At 45.9% G+C, this 20,483-nt stretch overlaps 1 protein-coding gene across 4 annotated transcripts in view; it reads left to right on the top strand.

Moving 5' to 3' along the window:
* The window catches only part of apc (APC regulator of WNT signaling pathway), a 27,417-nt gene extending 6,958 nt beyond the window's left edge, over window positions 1-20,459 (top strand). For 3 of the 4 annotated variants that reach the window (XM_040157150.1, XM_040157151.1, XM_040157152.1), the window contains 16 exons: window positions 4,809-4,964; window positions 7,098-7,185; window positions 8,260-8,482; window positions 10,058-10,166; window positions 10,626-10,739; window positions 10,973-11,035; window positions 11,340-11,390; window positions 11,495-11,581; window positions 11,732-11,909; window positions 12,001-12,201; window positions 12,498-12,593; window positions 13,064-13,203; window positions 13,359-13,436; window positions 13,541-13,657; window positions 13,805-14,019; window positions 14,118-19,092. In XM_040157150.1, the coding sequence (XP_040013084.1) occupies window positions 4,830-4,964; window positions 7,098-7,185; window positions 8,260-8,482; window positions 10,058-10,166; window positions 10,626-10,739; window positions 10,973-11,035; window positions 11,340-11,390; window positions 11,495-11,581; window positions 11,732-11,909; window positions 12,001-12,201; window positions 12,498-12,593; window positions 13,064-13,203; window positions 13,359-13,436; window positions 13,541-13,657; window positions 13,805-14,019; window positions 14,118-19,092 (6,870 nt within the window). In that variant the 5' untranslated portion in view covers window positions 4,809-4,829. Of the gene's footprint in view, window positions 1-4,808; window positions 4,965-7,097; window positions 7,186-8,259; window positions 8,483-10,057; window positions 10,167-10,625; window positions 10,740-10,972; window positions 11,036-11,339; window positions 11,391-11,494; window positions 11,582-11,731; window positions 11,910-12,000; window positions 12,202-12,497; window positions 12,594-13,063; window positions 13,204-13,358; window positions 13,437-13,540; window positions 13,658-13,804; window positions 14,020-14,117 lie in introns of those variants that run through there. The other variant, XM_040157153.1, reaches the window with a different exon arrangement.
* Window positions 20,460-20,483: the final 24 nt, after the last annotated feature.

Below are 20,483 nucleotides of genomic sequence, written 5' to 3' on the forward strand. Positions count from 1 at the left end.
TATATGTTAAATATAATGTAATAGTATATAACAGAGAACAGGATACATAGATCAGTGTATTCCAATTTTTTATCAACAGGTTTCGGACATCATTTCTAATCAAAGGTCAGCTCAGAGACCTGATCAGAGGTCAGCTCACAGATATGTGGATTTTATTGAAGTGTGTTTGGTTTTAATGTTAATATGTGTGATTCTGTGAGTGTGTGTTAATGTTTTTGTGTGTGTGTGTGTGTGTGTGTGTGTGTGTGTGTGTGTGTGTGCGTGTATGTATTGCTATTGTGTGTTTATGTGTGCATTGTCGTATGTGTTTGTGTGTCAGTAGTTCAGTAACCCGGTCACTCTTCCTGCAGCAGCTGCTGCAAAGCATTCTGGGAGTAGAAGGGGGGCCTGCCCCTCCCTCTTGCCTCCCCCTCCCCCCCTCTGTCTGTCTCTGGCTCCTGATTGGCTGCTCACTCGCCCAGCTGACTGCCCTCTGTCAGACAGAGAGAGAGAGGGAGGGAGATGGAGGCGACAGCGATGGGGTGAGCTGCCATTTTCTCTTTCTTTATCCAACATCTATCCATCCTTCATTCATTAATCTGCTTTTATCTGCTTTTATTTTGTGATAAATGGATTAGTGAGAGAGAGGAGAGGGGCAGGAGGAGGGGCAGGAGGAGAGGGAGACGGTTTTCTTGCTTCATTGTCTGTTCTCTGCATGTTTATCCTTCTTTGGATTTAATCTATTCTGTTTTCTGTGATGGAGGGAGAGAAAGAGAAAGAGAGGGAGAGGGGGAGGATGCATAGATGGAGAGAGGGGGAGGTGGGGGAGGCAGGGATGATGGAGGGAGGAGAGAAGAGGGAGAGAAAATGGCCGACCGGTGATGGAGGATGAAGGAGACAGGGAGGAGGAGAGGCTGTTGTTCTGTTCTGTCCTTTACTGTTTTCTGCTGTGCCCTTTACTCTATATTATTGTTAGTTGATTATTTATTTTTGGATATTGGTCAGATGGTGGATTTTGAGCTGACCCAGGATGCGACTGATCACTGTGATTATTATAATTGATCAGAATGTGATTGAAATATTAATGAAGCAGAAACTTAGTCAACGTCAGACAGGAAGATCTTAGATCTGCAGTTCAGTGTAGTAGTACTGCAGTACAGCATACTACTGCTGCATTATAACGTTGTAGTACAGCTTAGTAGAACTGCAGTGGAGTGTAGTTGACCTGTAGTACAGTTAGGCTTGTCACAGTTATTACGTTATCGACTTATCGTACAATATATGGACATGACTTCCATCATATTTTGCTGACCTCGATATTGCCTGTTATGTTTACATGTGTGTTTGTTAGCATAAGAATGTCACTTCAGCATTTTAACATGATGTCAGAATAAACAGCAGGTTATTCACTAAGACCTGGGTGCAGGGCCTGAGCCGAATGAACAGACAAAAAAATATGCTGAGCCACCTTTAGCTGTCATTTCTGTGGGCGGGGCTCAGGCAGCTCCTCCACATAATGTGAAGATAACGTGTTACTCGTGGCTAAAAGGGATTTTTCCCAACGACTGCATAATTCTACCCAGAAAGTTTAGAAGAATAAATCCAAATGGTTGGCTTCAGAAGTGTATTCCACAGCTCCGGTGTGGAAATGTTCTGGGTTTAATCCCTGGTGTCTACTGATACTCTGCATGTGAGGCATTTAGAGGACATGAATTGTAGTTATAGAAAATAACCAGAGTTACACTCTGCCCCACTAAACTCCATTAGCCTCTGCTTGCACATCGGTCACACGCCGTGCCACCAACCACCACAAATAAATTCTCAACCTGTTGGAAACACTAACCAGCCCATTAAGGTAAACGAGCCACTATGTCGACTTTGTTTAATCATCATCACCAATTCCAGTGTCGGAATATTCTTAAGAATTCAAAGTTCATTGCTCTGAAAGAGTGTACTTGCATCATTATGCTATTATAATATCATTATATAAGACGCATAAAATAGTCTCAAAATGAGAATAATATTGTTTATTGCAATTATTTCCGGGACAATATATCATCAAACAAATGTAGTTATCATGACAGGCCTCAGTACAGTGTAGTAGTACTGCGGCGCAGTGTAGTTGACCTGTAGTACAGTGTAGTAGTAGTGCAGTACAGTGTAGTAGTATAGTGTTGTAGTACCGCAGTAGAGTGTGCTGAGTCAGTGTTTTTGTTGGTGTCAGATTTTCATGTGGTGTAGCAATGTATGTATCGCAGTAAACAGTTTTGTCGCAATATTTGTGAAACTTTCCTACTAATACTGCCATTAGAGCTGAACTGCAGTTAAAGTACTTCAGACTAGGATGTCCTTGCATTTAATGAAACTAACAAACTGAAAAGTGAAACGTTACTGCACCACTGTTGGAAAGAACCACATCTGCAGTAATTTTCATTATCAATTAATGTGCTGATTACCTTCTCAGTTTATTGATCAATCATTCAGCCAATAAAACATGAGAAATAGTGAAAATTTTACGCCTTCCTTTGGTTCAGTTTGAGGTCGTCACTTGTTCTCTTCTGTCACAAGGTTCAAAACCCAGACGTTTCATTTACTTTCATGTAAGACAAACCGAAGCACCAGATCCTAACTTCTGAGCAGCTGGAAAGATCAGAGGTTTGGCATTTTTGCCTGATAAATGGCATAAATAGTTATAAATTAGTGAATTATCAAAATAGTTGCTGATTAATTTTCTATCAGTTGATTGATTGATTAATTGTTGCAGCTGTAGAAAGAAGTAACAGATATAAAAGCATCAGAAACAGGAGCAGTGTTTTTCAAGCTAAATTTTTTATTTGTATTGAAATATTTTGATTGAAAAATATCTGAAATGAGAAATCAATTTTTGCAATAGTTTTTATTTTCATAATCACCTAATTAATTAATTGAATAATGGTATTAGCTCTTATTGTATGATCAAGACATCAACAGACACAATATAAATGAAAAATCCAGGATAACAGCAGCTGTGCTGAAATTTCAAACGAGTGAAGTACAGCCACAAATCACCTGTTATTACATCAGGGTGTCTGGGGGGGGTCTGAAAAAGGATTAAAAGGTAATAAATCAATTTAGCAAAAATTAAGGCCCTCACAGAAAATAACAGTAAAGTTAAGGTGATAGGCGTCTCTCTCTCTCTCCTTGTCTGTCTGTCTGTCTCCTTAACCTCGCTGTACAGTGTGTCTCTTGATCTGTCTGTGTCCTGCTTACTTGCCACTTCCAGGGCTGTGTTCTGTAACTTTGTGTCTGACAAATGAAAAAGTTAAATACAACTATTTATTAAGTTTGATAAAGGCGGGCAGCAGTGTTTAGAAACTGCACCTTGGAAAAGATCCTCTTGCTGTGCCTGAACCTGTTTTCGTATGTGCGTGCACAAAATGGAACTTGCACTTTCCAGCAGCAACCGCTGTGGAGACCGGTCAAGACAGTATATGGACGTAAGGACACTCCTCGTAGGTGAGACAATGATTATATAGTCTCTCAGTCAAGGTTCAGTTACAAGTCTGGACTAAGGCAAGATGGACAGCAATGGATTGAAATTGACTATAAATATTGAATTTAAAATGTTTAGCTCGGCATCTTGGGCAATATGAATGCACATCTCTCAGTAAATAATAACCATCAAGTCTTCAGCCAAGCCATAGTATAAATAGTAAATTATATTTGAAAATGGTTGGAGCTTGAAGTGGCGTGAGGTCTTAAAATATATTGAAAAGGTCTTAAAAGGTATTTAATTCAACTTCAGGATTCCTGCATATACCCTGTACATCTAACTGAGCAGAAGACGTGTGTTTATGCTACAAAACATATAAAATGTCTTTAAAACACTCTTTATAATAAACCTGTCTGCTGAAGAAGAGATGCTTCAGAGATGTTTCCAGTGGACATGTAAACCGTGACTGAGGCGGAGCTCAGCCGGCCGTGTACATTCATTGTTGGTGGATGTTTGTGCCTCCTGGAATCACACATTCACTTGTAATGCATTTTTGATGCAGTACTACAGTGTTGTAGTACTTTTAGTTCTGTAATATGTGTTGATGTGTTGGTGTGTTTGTTGTGATGAGCTGGTGTTAATATGAATCATGTGAGAGTCAGACAGTAACATCAGTGTTTATAATGAACAGTAAACATCACATGATACATGTAAACACACACACACGAATACTGCTCAGACTGATGTATTAGTCAGGAAGCTTTATTAGAGCTGAATCCGTTCAGGGATTAATTAATAACTAATTAATGATTATTGTTTTATGAACAGACAACTGATCAGACTGGAACTGCATATCTGATCAATTATAACCTAAACTATTGTACAGCTGTTGTTAATACATTTACTTTCATTTCAAACAAATACATTTACATTTTAAAGCCCATCCAGCATAAGAGAAAAAGAGATACATCTAAATCTAAAGATTCAGAGTACGTGATGGAGTATTTACTCTGTACAGTTACACTGCAGTACTCAAAATTTTTAATTACCGTGCAGTACATTGGTTGAGTCTGCTGTGTGAATCCATCAAAAAGCGTCAGAGCAGGATTAACACAGATTAACATTCATCTGTTTATTTAAAGTCACGCACACACTGATGTCCTGCGGTATTGGTTTGTACCACCTGCTTCTGTACCTGTAGTCCTGCACTGACTTGCGCTGAGATCAACATCGATGTTTAAGAGTTAAAACATTGATCACAAACAAACATTTTTGTCTCCTGCAACTTAGTACTACAGTACAGTACTAGAGTACAACAGTACTAAGGCCCTTGATGCATTCTGGTTTGTGTTTGCAGGTCAGCCGTGGGTCGTCAAACATGGCGGCAGCGTCGTATGACCAGCTGCTGAGGCAGGTGGAGGTGTTAAAGATGGAGAACTCCAACCTGAGACAGGAGCTGCAGGACAACTCCAACCATCTGACCAAACTGGAGACTGAGGCCTCCAACATGAAGGTCAGTACTACTACTGCTGAAATACTACAAACAGTAGTACTGACCTGAGTGCTAGTAGTATTAACAGCAGTGAAGTGTGTCTTGAGCCTTTGCAGGATATGTGCAATAGTTAATGTAACATTCTTTTTCTTTAGCTATAGTTTGGTGGGGACAGATTGTGTGAGGGCTGTCCTGGGGCCTTGTGCTGTCAGAGGAGGTGAGCATCAGGATCAGCTAGTTGAGGGGACTTCTCTCTATGTTCTCCTCCTGGCAGTGGAGAGCTTTGTAATGGTAGGAGTTGGGGTCACTTGTTTTTAGGTGTTTGTAGAATTGAATTGCTCTTTTTCGTATCCTAATTAAAAGGGGAAATTGGCCTAGTTCCGCTCGACATCCATTGTTTGGGGTGTTCCTGTGGACTTTGAGAATGCTCTTGCAAATCTCAGTGTGAAGGGTTTTGACTGGTTGTTTGTCCCATGTTTCAAAGTCTTGATTTTATAAGAGGACGCCATACTTCACTACCATACAGTAAAATTGGTTTGATTATAGATTTGAATATTTTGAGATTCTAACGTGTTAGAAAACTTTTTTTTATAGTATTGAAAGCCTTTCTTCTCTTGTCCTTGAGATTATTAATGGCCAGATTGAACTTTCCTGTACATGTAATTTTTAGTCCTAAATATGTGTAGCTGTGTGCGTGTTCTATGTCACTGGAGCCCAGTAAGAACCTGTTTCAGTTTCCCTGACACCTGGGTTTTTTCTGGAAGACCATAATTCTAGTCTTTTCCAGTTTAACTGTCAGGGTCCAGGCCTGACATAAGTTTTGCAGATGATCCAGTTGCTGTTGTAAATTGCAGTTGCCCCCCCCTGCCATGTAAACTCAGTGTCTCTCTGTCTTCAGCCCAGAATAGATGTGAAGTATTTTCCAACAATCACGCGCTACTCTTAGCATCAGAATGAGCTCCTTGTTGTTGTTCAGAGTGGGATATCTGTCTGTGTGTGTGAGGATCTTATGTTTCACACAGAGGACACAGGAAACCTATCAGAGTGAGCAGTCTGTTCTCTCCGTTCATCTTTACGCACTCTTTTCTTTTTCGTTGATTGTTTCTCTCTTTCTAGGAGAGGGCTTTTCTTTAATTTCTTGCCTTTCTTGTTTTTAGTTTATTTTCCTCTTGTGTTTTTGTTTTTCCCCCATCTCCACCCTTTTTTGTTTGGTTATTTTTCTCCTGATTATGTTAACTTTTCCTTTTTCTTGTCTGTCTACTTTCCTCTTTTATTTTTATTTAATTCTTAATTTCAGTCACTGTTTTTGTTTAATGTTTTTGTTTTATTTTAGTGTTGCGTTAATTTGCTTTAATTAATTTTCTGATTTTATTTTTTCTTCATTTTTTTATTTATCCAGCTTTTTCTTCTTGGTTTCTTGCCCCAATTGTTCTGCTAATTGTTTTATTTTTTTATTTTCTGCTCTGTTCTTGTTTTTTCCCTCTTTTCATACATTCTTTTAGTTTTTTCTGCTTTCAAATCTTTTTATACTTCATCTTTTCCTCAAGTTTCTTAGTTCTGTTTTCACTGTGTATAGTTCTACGTCTCTATATTTGTCTGTTGTTTTTTTTGGTTTTAGTTTTATTGTTCTTGATGTCAGTGGTTCTTTATTGTCCTGTCCTTCCTCTCCAAACACACACTGACTTCCCATTTCCCGTTTCCTGTTTCCTGTTTTCTGTTGATGAGCAGCAAACAGTCTGAGTGTTGTTAGTTTCATCATGTCGCTGTATGAACGCTGCCGTTTCATTGTGGTGAGTGAACAAAGCCTCAGTGCTCTGATTTTGTGCTGAAAAACTGGGCGAGAGACGCAGTAACACAGAGAGAGTTTGCATTTATAAATCAGTTTGTTGTTTTCATGTTTTGTCAGTGTGTTACTCTTTTCATCCTGACATTTATTTCTTTATTGTTATTAATAATAATATCGTATTAATATAATGAGAATTTGACTTATCCCTGTCATTGACATGACATTTTAAAGCTTCTGTGTGTTTATAGAATATTAAAGCGTTTTTCTCTGGCGCCCCTTGTGCTCATATCAGAAAACATACTGTGGCAGACAGCGGTGCACTGTGATGTCACTCTGTACCCCTTTTCTTTTCTGCTCATGTAAAACAGGAAGTGCTGAAACAGCTGCAGGGCACCATAGAAGAAGAGTCTGGAGAGGCGTCTGGATCTCAGCTGGAGCTCATCGAAAGACTGAAAGGTGAACAAAACAAATGTACCCATAAAAACATATTACACGTAAACACATTATAGAGGGTGAAAAGGGTCATGGAGGATGAGACGTACCTACATACGTTTGTGTGATTATGTACTAAAAGTCCCGTGTGAGTGCATGTGCGTCTGTGTGTGAGTAGTACAACTCAGCCATGCAGACTTGCGTGCGTGTGCACGTGTGACTCCTAACACAGGCGTGCACTTGTGTGTACATCCTGCAACTGCATGTGCAAATGCATGATCGTGCGCACGTGTGACTCTTAACGGCCAGGTTTCATCTAACCTCTGCAGCCAAGAAGAACCAAGAAAAACACCTGTTTTTCTAAATTTGGACACACAAACAACCTAGTATGAGTCATTATTGTTGTTTTATCTGTTTTCGTCATTTATGTTACTTTATTTAAATTTTTATGTGTGTATGATGTGTGCGTTTCCTGTGTCTGCTCGTGGAGGTTTTAATGGATCTCAGTCTTTTGCCTGAGGGAAGGAGTTCAAAGAATCCATGTCCAGGGTGGAATGGGTCAGAGATGATCTTGCCTGCACGCTGCTTGGCCCTGGTGGAATGCAGGTGATCAGTGGGGGCAGTTTGCAGTCTCTGAATGTCCGAATTGTTTACTGCACTGTACCAGATAGTGATGGATGATGTGAGGATGGACTCGATGGTAGCATTGTAGAACTGGATCAACACTGCCTGTGGCGGGTTGAGTGTCTTCGGATGCCTCAGGAAGACATCCTCTGTTGGGCCTTCTTGGTTATGGAGTGTGTGCACTTACATTTGCAGGATGCGCACACAGACGTACGAGCACACGCACGCCTGTGTTTTAGGAGTCACCTGTGAACACGCACGTGCGTCTGCACGGCTAACTTGTTGGACTTACAGTAAATAATCACGAGCATATGTACATGCGTCGCTTCCCCCCTCGACCCTTTTCACCCACCATAATACACGTAGTATACACACATATGTATACACATTTACGTATGGTACGCATACATGTAGTACAAGCAAACATATACACACACATTATACACTATGTAATCTGATGTCTCTCTCCTCCAGAGATGAGCCTGGACTCTGCAGGTTTTAAGCCCAGGTCAAGGCCTCCTCTGCCCCCCTCGTCCTCCTCCAGCTCTGCCTCTTCTGGTTCTGGAGCTCCTGGAGGAGCAGCTGGAGGCTCTGGAGCTCCAGGCCCCCAAACGACCACAGCCTTCCCTAGGAGAGGGCTGCCGTCTGCTGGCAGAGACAGCCACGACCGCTGCCTGGAGGAGCTGGAAAAGGAGAGGTATTGTTTACAGTACTGAGAGTACTACCACTACTGTACACGTGTTACTTACTACCAATGCTACACCTCCACTTGTAGTACTGTCACACATAGAATTCATGAAGGAGGTGGAGAAGGAGAGGTACTATTGATTTTTCTGGTACTGTAAATGCTATTATTCCTGATACCATTGATACTGTTACTGCTACTGCCAATTGGTACTATTACTGTCCCATATGTTACAAGTACCGTAATTCAACAAAGACTACAACAAACATAAGTTGTTCTGTCAACTGGTACTTGCACTGCTCCTGTTACAGTCCTAAGGCATTACTGGTACTAGTGCAAATTAAATAATAAGACTAAATACTAACAGTACTGCGGCTAGTACCATTACATTTTTAGGGGTCTAAGCCCACGTGGCTGGGGCCCATGCATTCAAAGCAGCGTGGCTTCCAGTACCAGCGGTGCTGGGACCTCTTTTGCTGTCGCTCAGATTTTTTAAAATTCTTCTCTTGGCAAAAGTGGTACTGCAGCATACACCGTAAAGGTTACGCAAGTGAAATTTTCAGAGGCGGTAAGGATGGTGCACACGTCAGACACCAAAATGACACATGTTCAACAGTAGGCGGCGCTATGATCAAAGTAAGGGCGTTTTGGCCCGTAACTCCAACATTATACATCATAGGCTTTGAGTCTGATCTCTACAAAACTTTGCACATATAACCTATGGACTCTCATGATTAAAAGCTATTAAAAGAATTTTAAAGTTAGTTATAAGGGAACAACTTCCTATAGGCTGCAGTCAAAGCAGGGAGTGTTGCATTACTTGGCAACAATCACTCATATTAGCACGAAACTTGGCTCAGTAGGTTCCCATCCTTCACTCAGGTTCTGTGGCCAATTTGGCGCCGATCGGCCACTAAGTGGCGCTTTCGTTGCATAATCATGAAATATGCTAAAAATGTTGTACACAGTTACTCTTAGGCTGTAAGTTCAATCTTCATGAAAATGTGAACGTATCGTATGTACTAATTATCACACGTTGAGAGTTTTGATACTCCAGAAAATGCAAACGTTATGAAGGAAAAACTCGTACTCGTTCAAAGAAAATGTTCATACCTTTACATATGAGTCCGATTATTACAGAACTTGGGCCAGTATTTTGCTTTGCCACACTGAGGTTCTGTACAAAATTTGGTTCATATTGGCCACTAGGTAGCGCTTTTACACAAAGTTGAAAAATATGCAAAACCTACTTCTTCAAAGTCACCTTAGGTTTAAATCCAATCTGCATAAATTGCAAACCATAGCATCTAAGGACCTTCATGATTGTTGGATCACTTACCCCAACGCTTGGGGGCAAATTGCAACAGTTTCACTCAACCCCAAATTGCGCGGGGGGGCTTTTGACCCGGTTAATACCTGCCTGCGATACTACTTTAATATAGTTTTTGTCAGATTTCTTCTCTCTCTCTGTTTCTTTCTTCGGTTGGTTCCTTTTTTCTCTGTGTCCTGCTGATTGAATGCTGCTGTTGCCCTGCCTGCCCCTTCCCTCTATGTGCTGCCTTGTGATTGACTGCTGCGCACTGACAGGTCTCTCCTATTGGCTGAGCTGGAGAAGGAGGAGAAGGAGAAGGACTGGTACTACGCTCAGCTCCAGAATCTCACCAAGAGGATCGACAGTCTGCCTCTCACTGAAAACGTAAGAAAACTATGGAGTAAAACTTTTTGCTGTCACACACTAGTCAGCTTTGTTCCGTCTCTAAACACTGCAATACCAAATACAGACGGACGTGAGTCATCAGCCAGAAATACATTTTTACCTCCGCCAAGGAGGTTTCGTAATTACCCTTTGTTTGTTTGTTTGTTGGTTTGTTAGTTTATTTGTCAGCAGGATAACGCGAAAGGTACTAAACTGATTTGCACCGAACTTGGTGGAGGGATGTATCGGGGGCCAGGGGGAACCCATTACATTTTGGTGTAGATCCGGATCGTTCACTATGATTTTATTTTTTTCCCTGAAGTCTGGTTTATGTTGTTTGACATTGGCCTTGGTGAAGGTCTGTGCTCTACTGAGTGCATTTTCTAGTAGTTTTTGTTTTAATTTACACTGGACATGTATTATCGTTAGCTTGAGATAAATTTTAGTTTTTGTTTTTAGTTTACACTACAGACGGACATGAGTCGTCGTCAGCTGGAGTTTGAGGCTCGTCAGATCCGATCAGCGATGGAGGAGCAGCTGGGCTCCTGTCAGGAAATGGAGAGGAGAGCTCAGGTAGGAGCACACCTGGAGGCTGGATCAACTGTCTGAAGGTCAGAAGGTCTGAGCCAAACAGAGTATCTGTCCCAACATTCACACTTGTGAACGGACATTTAAGATCGCTGCGGGATTGTTAGCAGACCTAGGTGTACATATCACAGACTCTACTGTGTACAGTAAATTTACACCAACATCATCTACATGTTCATACATTTACAGTGTGCATGCGTGCGTGTGTATGTTTTCAGGCTCGTGTGTCTCGAATTCAGCAGATAGAGAAAGACATCCTGAGACTGGGAGCTCGACTGCAGGTAACCTTACCTGTTGTCTAGGTTCTCCCATTACCATCAGAGCAGATGTGGTACATCAGGATGATACTGGAATATAAAAACATTTGATTAAGTGTCAGATCATGATGCGTACTACAGTGTGACATGTCGATGTGTTTACATTCAGGCTTCATGCAGACGTAACACAGCTGACTGACTGGTTATGGGTTTGGTTTTTATCCAATGTGAACGTCTACGCTTGTGTCCTGTGCATCAGAGCTCTGAAAGATATGTATTTCACCTCTAGCATGGATAAAACTTTGACCTGTTCGCTCACTCTCTTTAGGTGGAGGGAGCTCAGGGGGCGAGCGACAGCAGCGGATTGGCTGGACCTCAGGTGAGTGTCCTGCTTTTATTCTCATTCGTTTTCATTAATTCTCTTCCTGTCTTTTCTTTTTTAATTCACGGATTGATCTTTTAATCCTGTTTTTTCTCCTCCAGAGCTCCACTAGCCGAATAGACCATGAGCCGTCCAATGAAACAAGCTACTCTGTGCCTCGACGAATCACCAGTCACCTGGGAACCAAGGTTACAAATTTTGCCCTGCAATACCGCCACAAATACCCCTGCCCCAAAAAAATTTTACCACTGAATGGAATTTATTTTTGTAATCTCAATAATCAATCATCAATTAAAATCCCAATTTAAAAAGTTAACCCTCTGTGTCACCCCCTGCAGGTAGAGATGGTGTACAGTCTTCTGTCCATGTTGGGGACTCATGATAAAGATGACATGTCACGTACACTTCTTGCCATGTCAAGCTCGCAGGACTCGTGCATCGCCATGCGTCAATCCGGCTGTCTGCCGCTGCTCATCCAGCTGTTGCACGGCAACGACAAGGACTCCCTTTTGTTAGGTAACCATGTTGTTTTTCTGTCGCAGGTGACTCTCTCACCTCACCTTTTTGTAAATCAATTAATGTTTATATAATTCTCCCTGTTGCCCAGGCAATTCCCGTGGTAGTAAGGAGGCTCGTGCGCGGGCGTCGGCAGCGCTGCACAACATCGTCCATAGTCAGCCGGACGATAAACGAGGAAGGCGCGAGATCAGAGTTCTCCACCTGTTGGAGCAGGTGCGTCATTACTGCGAGGCATGCTGGACCTGGCAGGAAAACCACGAAAGGGGCGTTGACCAGGAGGACAATCCCAGTGAGTGATTTCACACACCCACCAACCAATCAGAGGAGAGGAGACAAAACTTTATTGACATCAAAATTAACCAGAAGAAACAGACCATACCATTCAGAACACTTTCTTCTTTATTGACTTTCAAACTGCATAGATGTGTTTCTATTGCTGTATTTTATAGACTGTTTGTTGTGTGTATATAAATATGCTAAATTATAAATACAGTATAAAACTGTGTGTATATAAACACAGTATATAATATATACAGTTTAACAGAGTGTGGATATAAATGTGGTAACACTAAAATGTGTGTTAAGTGCCATCTCCGGTGGAGCATCAGATCTGTCCAGCCGTGTGCGTCCTTATGAAACTTTCCTTCGATGAAGAACATCGACACGCCATGAATGAACTCGGTGAGTCTGACAACAAACTGCTGCTTTACTGAACAACAGCTTCTTTCTTCAGCTCTTGGTTTTGTTTTCTGACCGTTTACTGACTCATTAAATTACTGCTGTCAAATGTTTCTCGTACTTGTTAAAGCTGATCTGTCTTATATTTAGTTCTCTTAGATTTACTGACTGTGTCTCGACTTTTTTGACCCTCATTCACCACTTTTGTCTTGTGAATTTGTTTTATTCCTTCCCACCTGGTTTTGTTTCCTTGTCTTACCAGCCGGTTGACTGTTTCCTCAGCCTGTTTATTGCTTCACTGTTTTTTCCTTGTCTAGTATCTCCTGATTTTATCTCTTCACTGCCTCTGACTGATTTAGCAGCTGGTTTACTGACTGATTTTTTGGCTCATCTACTGGTTTTTATTCTCTCTCTGTATCTCCTGGTTTCGAAACACACTCTGTTGTGTCTCTGTCTGTTATTTGTCCCTGCAGGCGGTCTGCAGGCAGTGGCAGAGCTGCTGCAGGTGGACTGTGAAATGTTCGGTCTGAGCAGCGATCATTACAGCGTCACTCTGCGGCGGTACGCCGGCATGGCGCTCACCAACCTCACCTTCGGAGATGTGGCCAATAAGGTTTACTCATGTGCTCATGTGTTAACAACATGTTTACGCATCATTCATGTTTTTAACGTCTGAACCTTTTAAAAACATGTTTTTGAGTGAAATATTTAGTAACCAATCAGATCACAGCATTATGTCATTTGTTTTTTTTTTTTATTTCCCATCAGGCCACGCTGTGCTCTATGAAGGGCTGCATGAGAGCGATGGTCGCCCAGCTGAAGTCTGAGAGTGAAGACCTGCAGCAGGTACGTTCACCTGGTACCACAGCAACCATCTCTCTTGATAAATGCAGAAATGAACTTCCCGCTGAGTGGCAGTTTTCTTCTCTGAACGTTGATTGTGTTTTCAGGTGATAGCGAGTGTTTTGAGAAACTTGTCGTGGCGTGCTGATGTCAACAGTAAGAAGACGCTGCGTGAGGTCGGCAGTGTGCGAGCGCTGATGGGCTGCGCCCTTGAAGTCCAGAAGGTATTTAAAATCAATGTTTTTATTTTATTGTTTGGTTTGTTTTTATTCCTTTGTTCTTTTCTTTATTGGCACTGAGATCTGTACTGAGCGCACACTGAATCTCTTCCTTTGTATCTATTTTTCACTGTTTTTCTTCTCCCACATCAGGAGTCGACTCTGAAGTCCGTACTCAGTGCACTCTGGAACCTGTCTGCTCACTGTACGGAGAACAAGGCAGATATCTGTGCGGTGGACGGAGCTCTGGCGTTTCTGGTTGGAACTCTCACTCATTGCAGCCACACCAACACGCTTGCTATCATTGAGAGTGGCGGCGGAATCCTGCGCAATGTGTCCAGCCTCATCGCCACCAACGAGGCGCACAGGTAAACAACTGTAAACAGATAAACGACCTACATATGATGACCCAGAATACCGATTGCAGAGTCGTCATCCTCTCTGCTCCCTCTGTGTTGTCTTACAGGCAGATCCTGCGTGAGCACGGTTGCCTGCCGACTCTGCTGCAGCATCTAAAGTCTCACAGTCTCACCATTGTGTCCAACGCCTGTGGGACGCTCTGGAACCTGTCAGCTCGAGACGCCAAAGACCAGGAGGCATTATGGGAGCTAGGTGCTGTGGGCATGCTGCGTAACCTCATTCATTCCCGCCACAAGATGATTGCCATGGGCAGCGCCGCCGCCCTGCGCAACCTGATGGCCAACCGCCCGGCGCGCTACAAGGACGCCAGTGTGGTGTCACCTGGCGCCGGCGCCCCGTCGCTGCACGCCCGCAAACAGAAGGCATTATTTGAGGAGCTGGATGCACAGCAGCTGTCAGAGACTTTTGACAACATTGACAACCTGAGCCCCAAGGCGGCACACAGGAAGGGGAGGGGCTGTAACGGTACCGGAGGAGGAGGGAGCACGACGCGCTCATACGCCAACACGCCAGTGCTGTCAAGCCCAAAGAACGGAGATGGATCAAAGAGGACGGGGGAGGAGGCAGCGTACCCTCGCCCAGTGTTCCCGCCCAGCGTCCGAGCGTCCAGCGACAGCCTCAACAGTGTGACGAGCGCTGACGGCTACGGCAACCGTGGCAAGACCAAACCGTCATCAGAGCCGTTCTACTCATCGGATGAGAGCGGAGCCAACAAGTGCTGCGTCTACAGGAAGTACCCAGCCGACCTGGCTCACAAGATTCGCAGTGCCAACCACATGGCGGACGACGACGGAGCAGAGCTGGACACACCCATCAACTACAGCCTAAAGTACTCTGACGAACAGCTGAATTCTGGGAGACAGAGTCCAAGTCACCGTGGTGGCATCGAGAGTGATGACGACGATGGACAGGACGCTAGGCTGAGGAGGAGGAACGATGGCAGTGAATCAGCCGCCAGCAGCAGCCGCATGGCATCTGTCCCGCCGCCACGCTACGTCGTCGTCACGGCAACATCAAACTACAGCGGTGACTCAACAGGCGAGCAGCCAATCGACTACAGCCTGAAGTACGGTGCTGACGCTGCCCGCAAACCACTGTTCAAGTCAGAAGAGACTGCTGCCCCCTCCCTTACCCCTCCTCCATCCACCTCCGCTAGTAATCTCCGCCCCCCTCCTCCTCCAGCCAATAGGGCGGTGCCAAAAAGCAACCAGGAGTCAACGCAGACATACTGTGTGGAAGACACACCCATCTGTTTCTCCAGAGGCAGCTCGCTGTCATCACTGTCATCAGAGGAGGAGGAAGAGGAGGACGGTGATGTCATTGGGAGAAAGAGGAGGGGCGGGAGTGTCGTCAGTGGCGGCGGCAGCAGCAACGACTACCCGACACTTCCTGTCAGTGAGAAAGATGCGCATGAGCAGCAGCAGCAGCGGCAGCAGAAGGAGGCGGAGAGCCAGACCGCTGCCACTCCTTCCACACGGGGGCGACGAGGTCACCATCACCACCATGGCCACGCCCACCACCACCATCACCACCACCATGTAACATCTTCATCTGGCGCCAGGACTCCTAAAAGCCCACCGGAGCAGCCGTACGCTCAGGAGACGCCGCTGATGTTCAGCCGCTGCACGTCCGTAAGCTCCCTGGACAGCTTCTCCACCTCCTCCATCGCCAGCTCTGTGCGCTCCAGCGAGCCTTGCAGCGGCGTGCCAAGCGGTGTGGTCAGCCCTAGCGACCTGCCCGACAGCCCGGGGCAAACCATGCCACCGAGCCGTGCCAAGACGCCACCACTGCAACCGCCGACGCAGAAGACCGAGGAGGAAACGGCCAAGAAGAAGGATGAGGAGGAGAGCAGCGCTGACGTCCTCCTGCACTTCGCCACCGAGAGCACGCCGCACGGCTTCTCCCGGGCCTCCAGCCTGAGTGCACTAAGTCTGGACGAGCCGTACATCGCAGCAGAGATGAAGAAGAAGACAGAGGAGGAAGAGGGAGGGAATGAGGAAAGGAAGGAGGATGAGGCGGCCAAACCGATCCTCGACGAGTCAGACGACGACGACGACATCGAGATCCTGGAGGCTTGCATCAACATGGCCATGCCCAAGTCGTCACGGAAACCAAAGAAACAGCAGCAAGCAGCACCACGTAAACCCAGCCAGCTTCCTGTCTACAAGCTCCTCCCACCTCAAAGCCGCACCCAGTCACAACAGAGGAAGGACATGCCGCCGCCGCCGCCAGAGGAAGTGCCAAGAGTTTACTGTGTGGAGGGAACGCCACTCAACTTCTCCACTGCCACCTCGCTCAGTGACCTCACCATCGACTCTCCGCCCAATGAGGAGACATCAGCAGCTGTCATACCTGTAGCGCCGCCGACCTCTACCCAAAGGAGGCGAGCAGGACTTCCTGAGGGCGAGAACGGTGACGACATCCTTGCCGAGTGCATCAGCGCCGCAATGCCCAAAGCCAAACCCAGAAAACCAATCAGAGTGGCAGCGAACAGTGAGCACCTCCCAGCCCCGCCCCTTGCCCCTCCTCTTCCTCCTCCGGCCCCACCTCCTCTTGGCTCTCAGCAGCAGCAGAAGAAAAAGCCGACGTCGCCAGTGAAGCCAATGCCCCAGCGGGCAGCGTATGGCGTCGTCACAGCAACAGCTACCAAAGCAAAACCAGGGTTTGCCTTCGACTCGCCGCGACACTACACCCCCATCGAGGGAACGCCATGCTGCTTCTCACGCAATGACTCGCTGAGCTCACTCGACTTTGACGAAGACGATGGCGGCGGCGAGAAGGATGAAGAGGAAAAGAAAACAAAAGAAGAAGAAGGCAGGAAGAGGAAGCAGCAGACGGCGGCCGTTTTCCCTCGGACGAAACCCACGACAAATCAGACGGCAACGGACGAGAAGCAGAAGTTTGCCATCGAGGACACGCCCGTCTGCTTCTCCAGAAACTCGTCACTGAGCTCGCTGAGTGACATCGACCAGGAGAACAACAACAAGGAGTTCGCCCCGCCGCCTGAGCAGCAAGATGGAGGCAAAGCAGGAACAAAGTCTCCTCCTCCTGCGCAGGTGGATTCAAAGCCCCGTCCCCCTGCAGCCAGCGGCTATGCCCCCAAAGCCTTCCACGTGGAGGACACACCCGTTTGCTTCTCCAGGAACTCGTCGCTCAGTTCGCTCAGCATCGACTCTGAGGACGACCTGCTGCAGGAGTGTATTAGCTCCGCCATGCCCAAGAAGAAAAAGAAAGCTTCTGCAGCTGCCGCCCCTGCCGCCGCTGCCACGCCGCTTCCTGTTCCCAAAGCCGATGACAGCATTCTGGCCGAGGAGGATCCTTCAGATGCACCAAGAAGCCCTGCCTCCCCTGACTCAGAATCATTTGATTGGAAGGCAATCCAAGAAGGTGCCAACTCGATTGTCAGCAGCCTTAACGCCGCCGCCGCTGCCTCGTCCTTGTCCCGCCAACCGTCATCAGATTCAGACTCCGTCCTCTCTCTAAAGTCTGTTGGCTCACCATTCCGCCTGCCGACAGCCAATAACAATGCAGAAGAAGAAGAGGCGGAGGAGAAGGAGGAGGTGAAGCGGGGAGCGAGGATCCTGAAGCCGGGAGAGCGCAGTACACTGGAGGCCAAGAAGAAAAAGGAGGAGGAAGAGGAAGAGGAGGAGGAAGTGAAGGCGGTGAGAGGCGGTAAGAAGGTGTATAGGAGTCTGATCACAGGTAAGCCGAGGGCAGAGCCAGCAGCCAGGGGGCGGAGCAAACCCAGAGCAGCAGCTGTGGCCAAAGCTCCAGGCAGCAGCGACGACAGAGGAGGCGGGTCATCTCGGGACTCCACGCCATCTCGCTCCTCCACAGCAGCCAGTCAGAAAGGAGGGAAGCTTTCACAGCTGCCGCGCACCGCGTCTCCAGGAAGTGCATCATCATCATCAGCCTCCAGACCAGCCAAACAGAGCATGGCGGCGAGGACCAGTGGTGGCATCCCGAGGAGTGAGTCAGCATCGAGGGTTGGCGGCTCCACAGCAGCAAAGAAGCAGAAGGCGGAGCCTGAGAAGCCGACGCTCGTCCGACAGTCAACTTTCATCAAAGAAGCTCCCAGTCCAACGCTGAAGAGGAAGCTGGAGGAGTCCGCCGCAGCAGCTGCAGCAGCGGCGGCGTTAGAGTCACCGTCCAGTCCTGATACATCACTGCCACCAACATCCAGGAGACATGACATCAACCGCTCACACTCTGAGAGCCCCTCACGCCCACAGGAAGTGACATCAACGCGGTTCAGCCGCACTGGCACCTGGAAGCGGGAAAACAGTGGAGGCGGAGGCGGAGGGAGCGGTGGGAAACACTCAACATCGTTACCACGCGTGGGGACGTGGAAACGGACAGGAAGCTCATCGTCGGTGCTGTCAGCATCGTCGGAGTCCAGCGAGAAGGGCCGGAGTGAGGAGGAGGGTGCTGCGAGGTCGAAGGGGACATGGAGAAAGGCGAAGAGCGGCGGTGGCTCATCAGCTGGCCGCAGCTTCACCGACAAATCAGAGGACGTGTGGGTTCGTCTCGAGGACTGTCCCGTCAACAACCCACGCTCATCCTCTTCCTGTTCAGCCCGCTCTCCCACTGCCGCCAATGCCCCACCCATCATCGACAGCCCCGCCCCCTCCAAGATCCCCTCCTCCTCTTCTTCCTCCTCTTCCAACCTCAACCTGCGTCGCAGCTGCGAAAGCCTAGACGAAAAGCCGCCGCCGCCGCCACCCGAACGCCAACAACCCCAACAACCGCAGCAGCGTGGTCAGCAGCGAAGTGGCGCCGTGGCAGCGCGAGTCAGCCCTTTCAACTACACGCCGAGCCCAAGGAAGAGCAATGCTGATGTCACCACCACTGCCACGCCAACCAACACGACATCATCATCGACCCCCACACGACCTTCACTCATCCCCACCCCCGTCACCAAAAAACGGGAGCCAAAGGGCGGAGAAGGTGGCAGCAGCAGCAGCGGCGGTGGTGGCGGCAGCGGCGGCGAGCGTGGCTCGTACATCGTGACGTCAGTGTGAAAAATCTGGACACAAAATGGCTGCCACAGTTGGGACAGTTGACAAAATGGAGAAAATGTAAATATGAAGAGAGAAAAGTGTTGTTTGTGAACTCAACTGTACAGGAAGTGAGTCTGTATTTAAGTGCCCCACCCCCTCAGTTCCCTCTTCTCCCTTCATTGGCTCCTCTAACCTGTCAGTCAAGCTTCTTTATTCAATGAGAGAAAACTTTAAAAAAGAACTTTTTATGTTTTTATACCACTAAAATGATGTGTAGCGCTTAGCTCCGACCCTCTGCCTGTGTCCCTGCATGGCCCCACCCCCACCCTTAACAATGACAGTTACCATGGTGACGTAACGATGATGATGATGATGATGATGCGATAAAGATGATGTTTCTGCTAGCTGTAGCGTCTGAGCTGATTCTGCTCTTTTGGAAGTTTTCATGTTCTTCTGAATGGAGTTTGGTTCTGCAAAAAACAATATTTTTCTCTCATTAGCAATTAAAGTATTTTTACACATGTGGAAACAGTTTGGAGTCTGAAACTGAAGAGCTGAACAGGTCTAATGCAACTTTTGATTCAGTTTGATCTGACAAAAACGAACCTCAATTGGTTTTAAACTTTTTTTGGCAAATTCTTTTAAAAAATCTAAGAATTTTCACATAGGAAAAGAATCCAACATAATCCAAAATGTCCACATTTTTTTCGGGATCCTTCTCACCTGAAACCAACTGTTGTTCTTTTTTAATTTTACTAACTGAATCTGGTTTCCAAACCTCCAGAATTGAGGTAGTTTAATAAACAGATCTGTTGTTTTTCTGGACAGAAGAGAGAGTTTTTGAAACCCGGTAAATGTTTGGAGTTACAGTTGAGAGATGCATTTGAAACATTAAGATTAAAATGTTTTTGGATGTAGAAATTTTTTTTTTTCAGAACCTCACTCTTAACTCACTCAAACTGCTTTTATTCCAGGGAGGGAAGTTTGCTGCCGACTGAACTGTAAAAATTTAAACCTGAAACACTTTGAAAAGCTCATAAGCTCGTTTGAGGAAAAGTTTGAGTTGATTCTTGAATTTCCTACTGATTTTTGAGGATTTTTTTTTCCTTGAGAAATCGTCTGTTGGCTGAAAACTTCCTGCTCTGTGTCGCCTTGGAAACAAAATAACACTGTAAAACGTAAGTTATTGCTGTAAAACCTTAAAACCTTTTAACTTTGAAGCACATAATGTAAAACAAAATTACTTTTGCCAAAAAGTTTCCACAGTTTTATTCATGGCTGTAAGTTGATTTTCACTGTTTTTATGTTGTTGCTGGAGGAAGAAAAGGCAAGAACTTCTTGGTGAAATGTTAAATCGTTAACAAACAATAAAATTCAACATTTTAGGTGCAAACTCAGATGGGTATTTGTTT

The sequence above is a fragment of the Xiphias gladius genome, chromosome 20 (assembly GCF_016859285.1).
Source record: "Xiphias gladius isolate SHS-SW01 ecotype Sanya breed wild chromosome 20, ASM1685928v1, whole genome shotgun sequence".
Classification (NCBI taxonomy): domain Eukaryota; kingdom Metazoa; phylum Chordata; class Actinopteri; order Istiophoriformes; family Xiphiidae; genus Xiphias; species Xiphias gladius.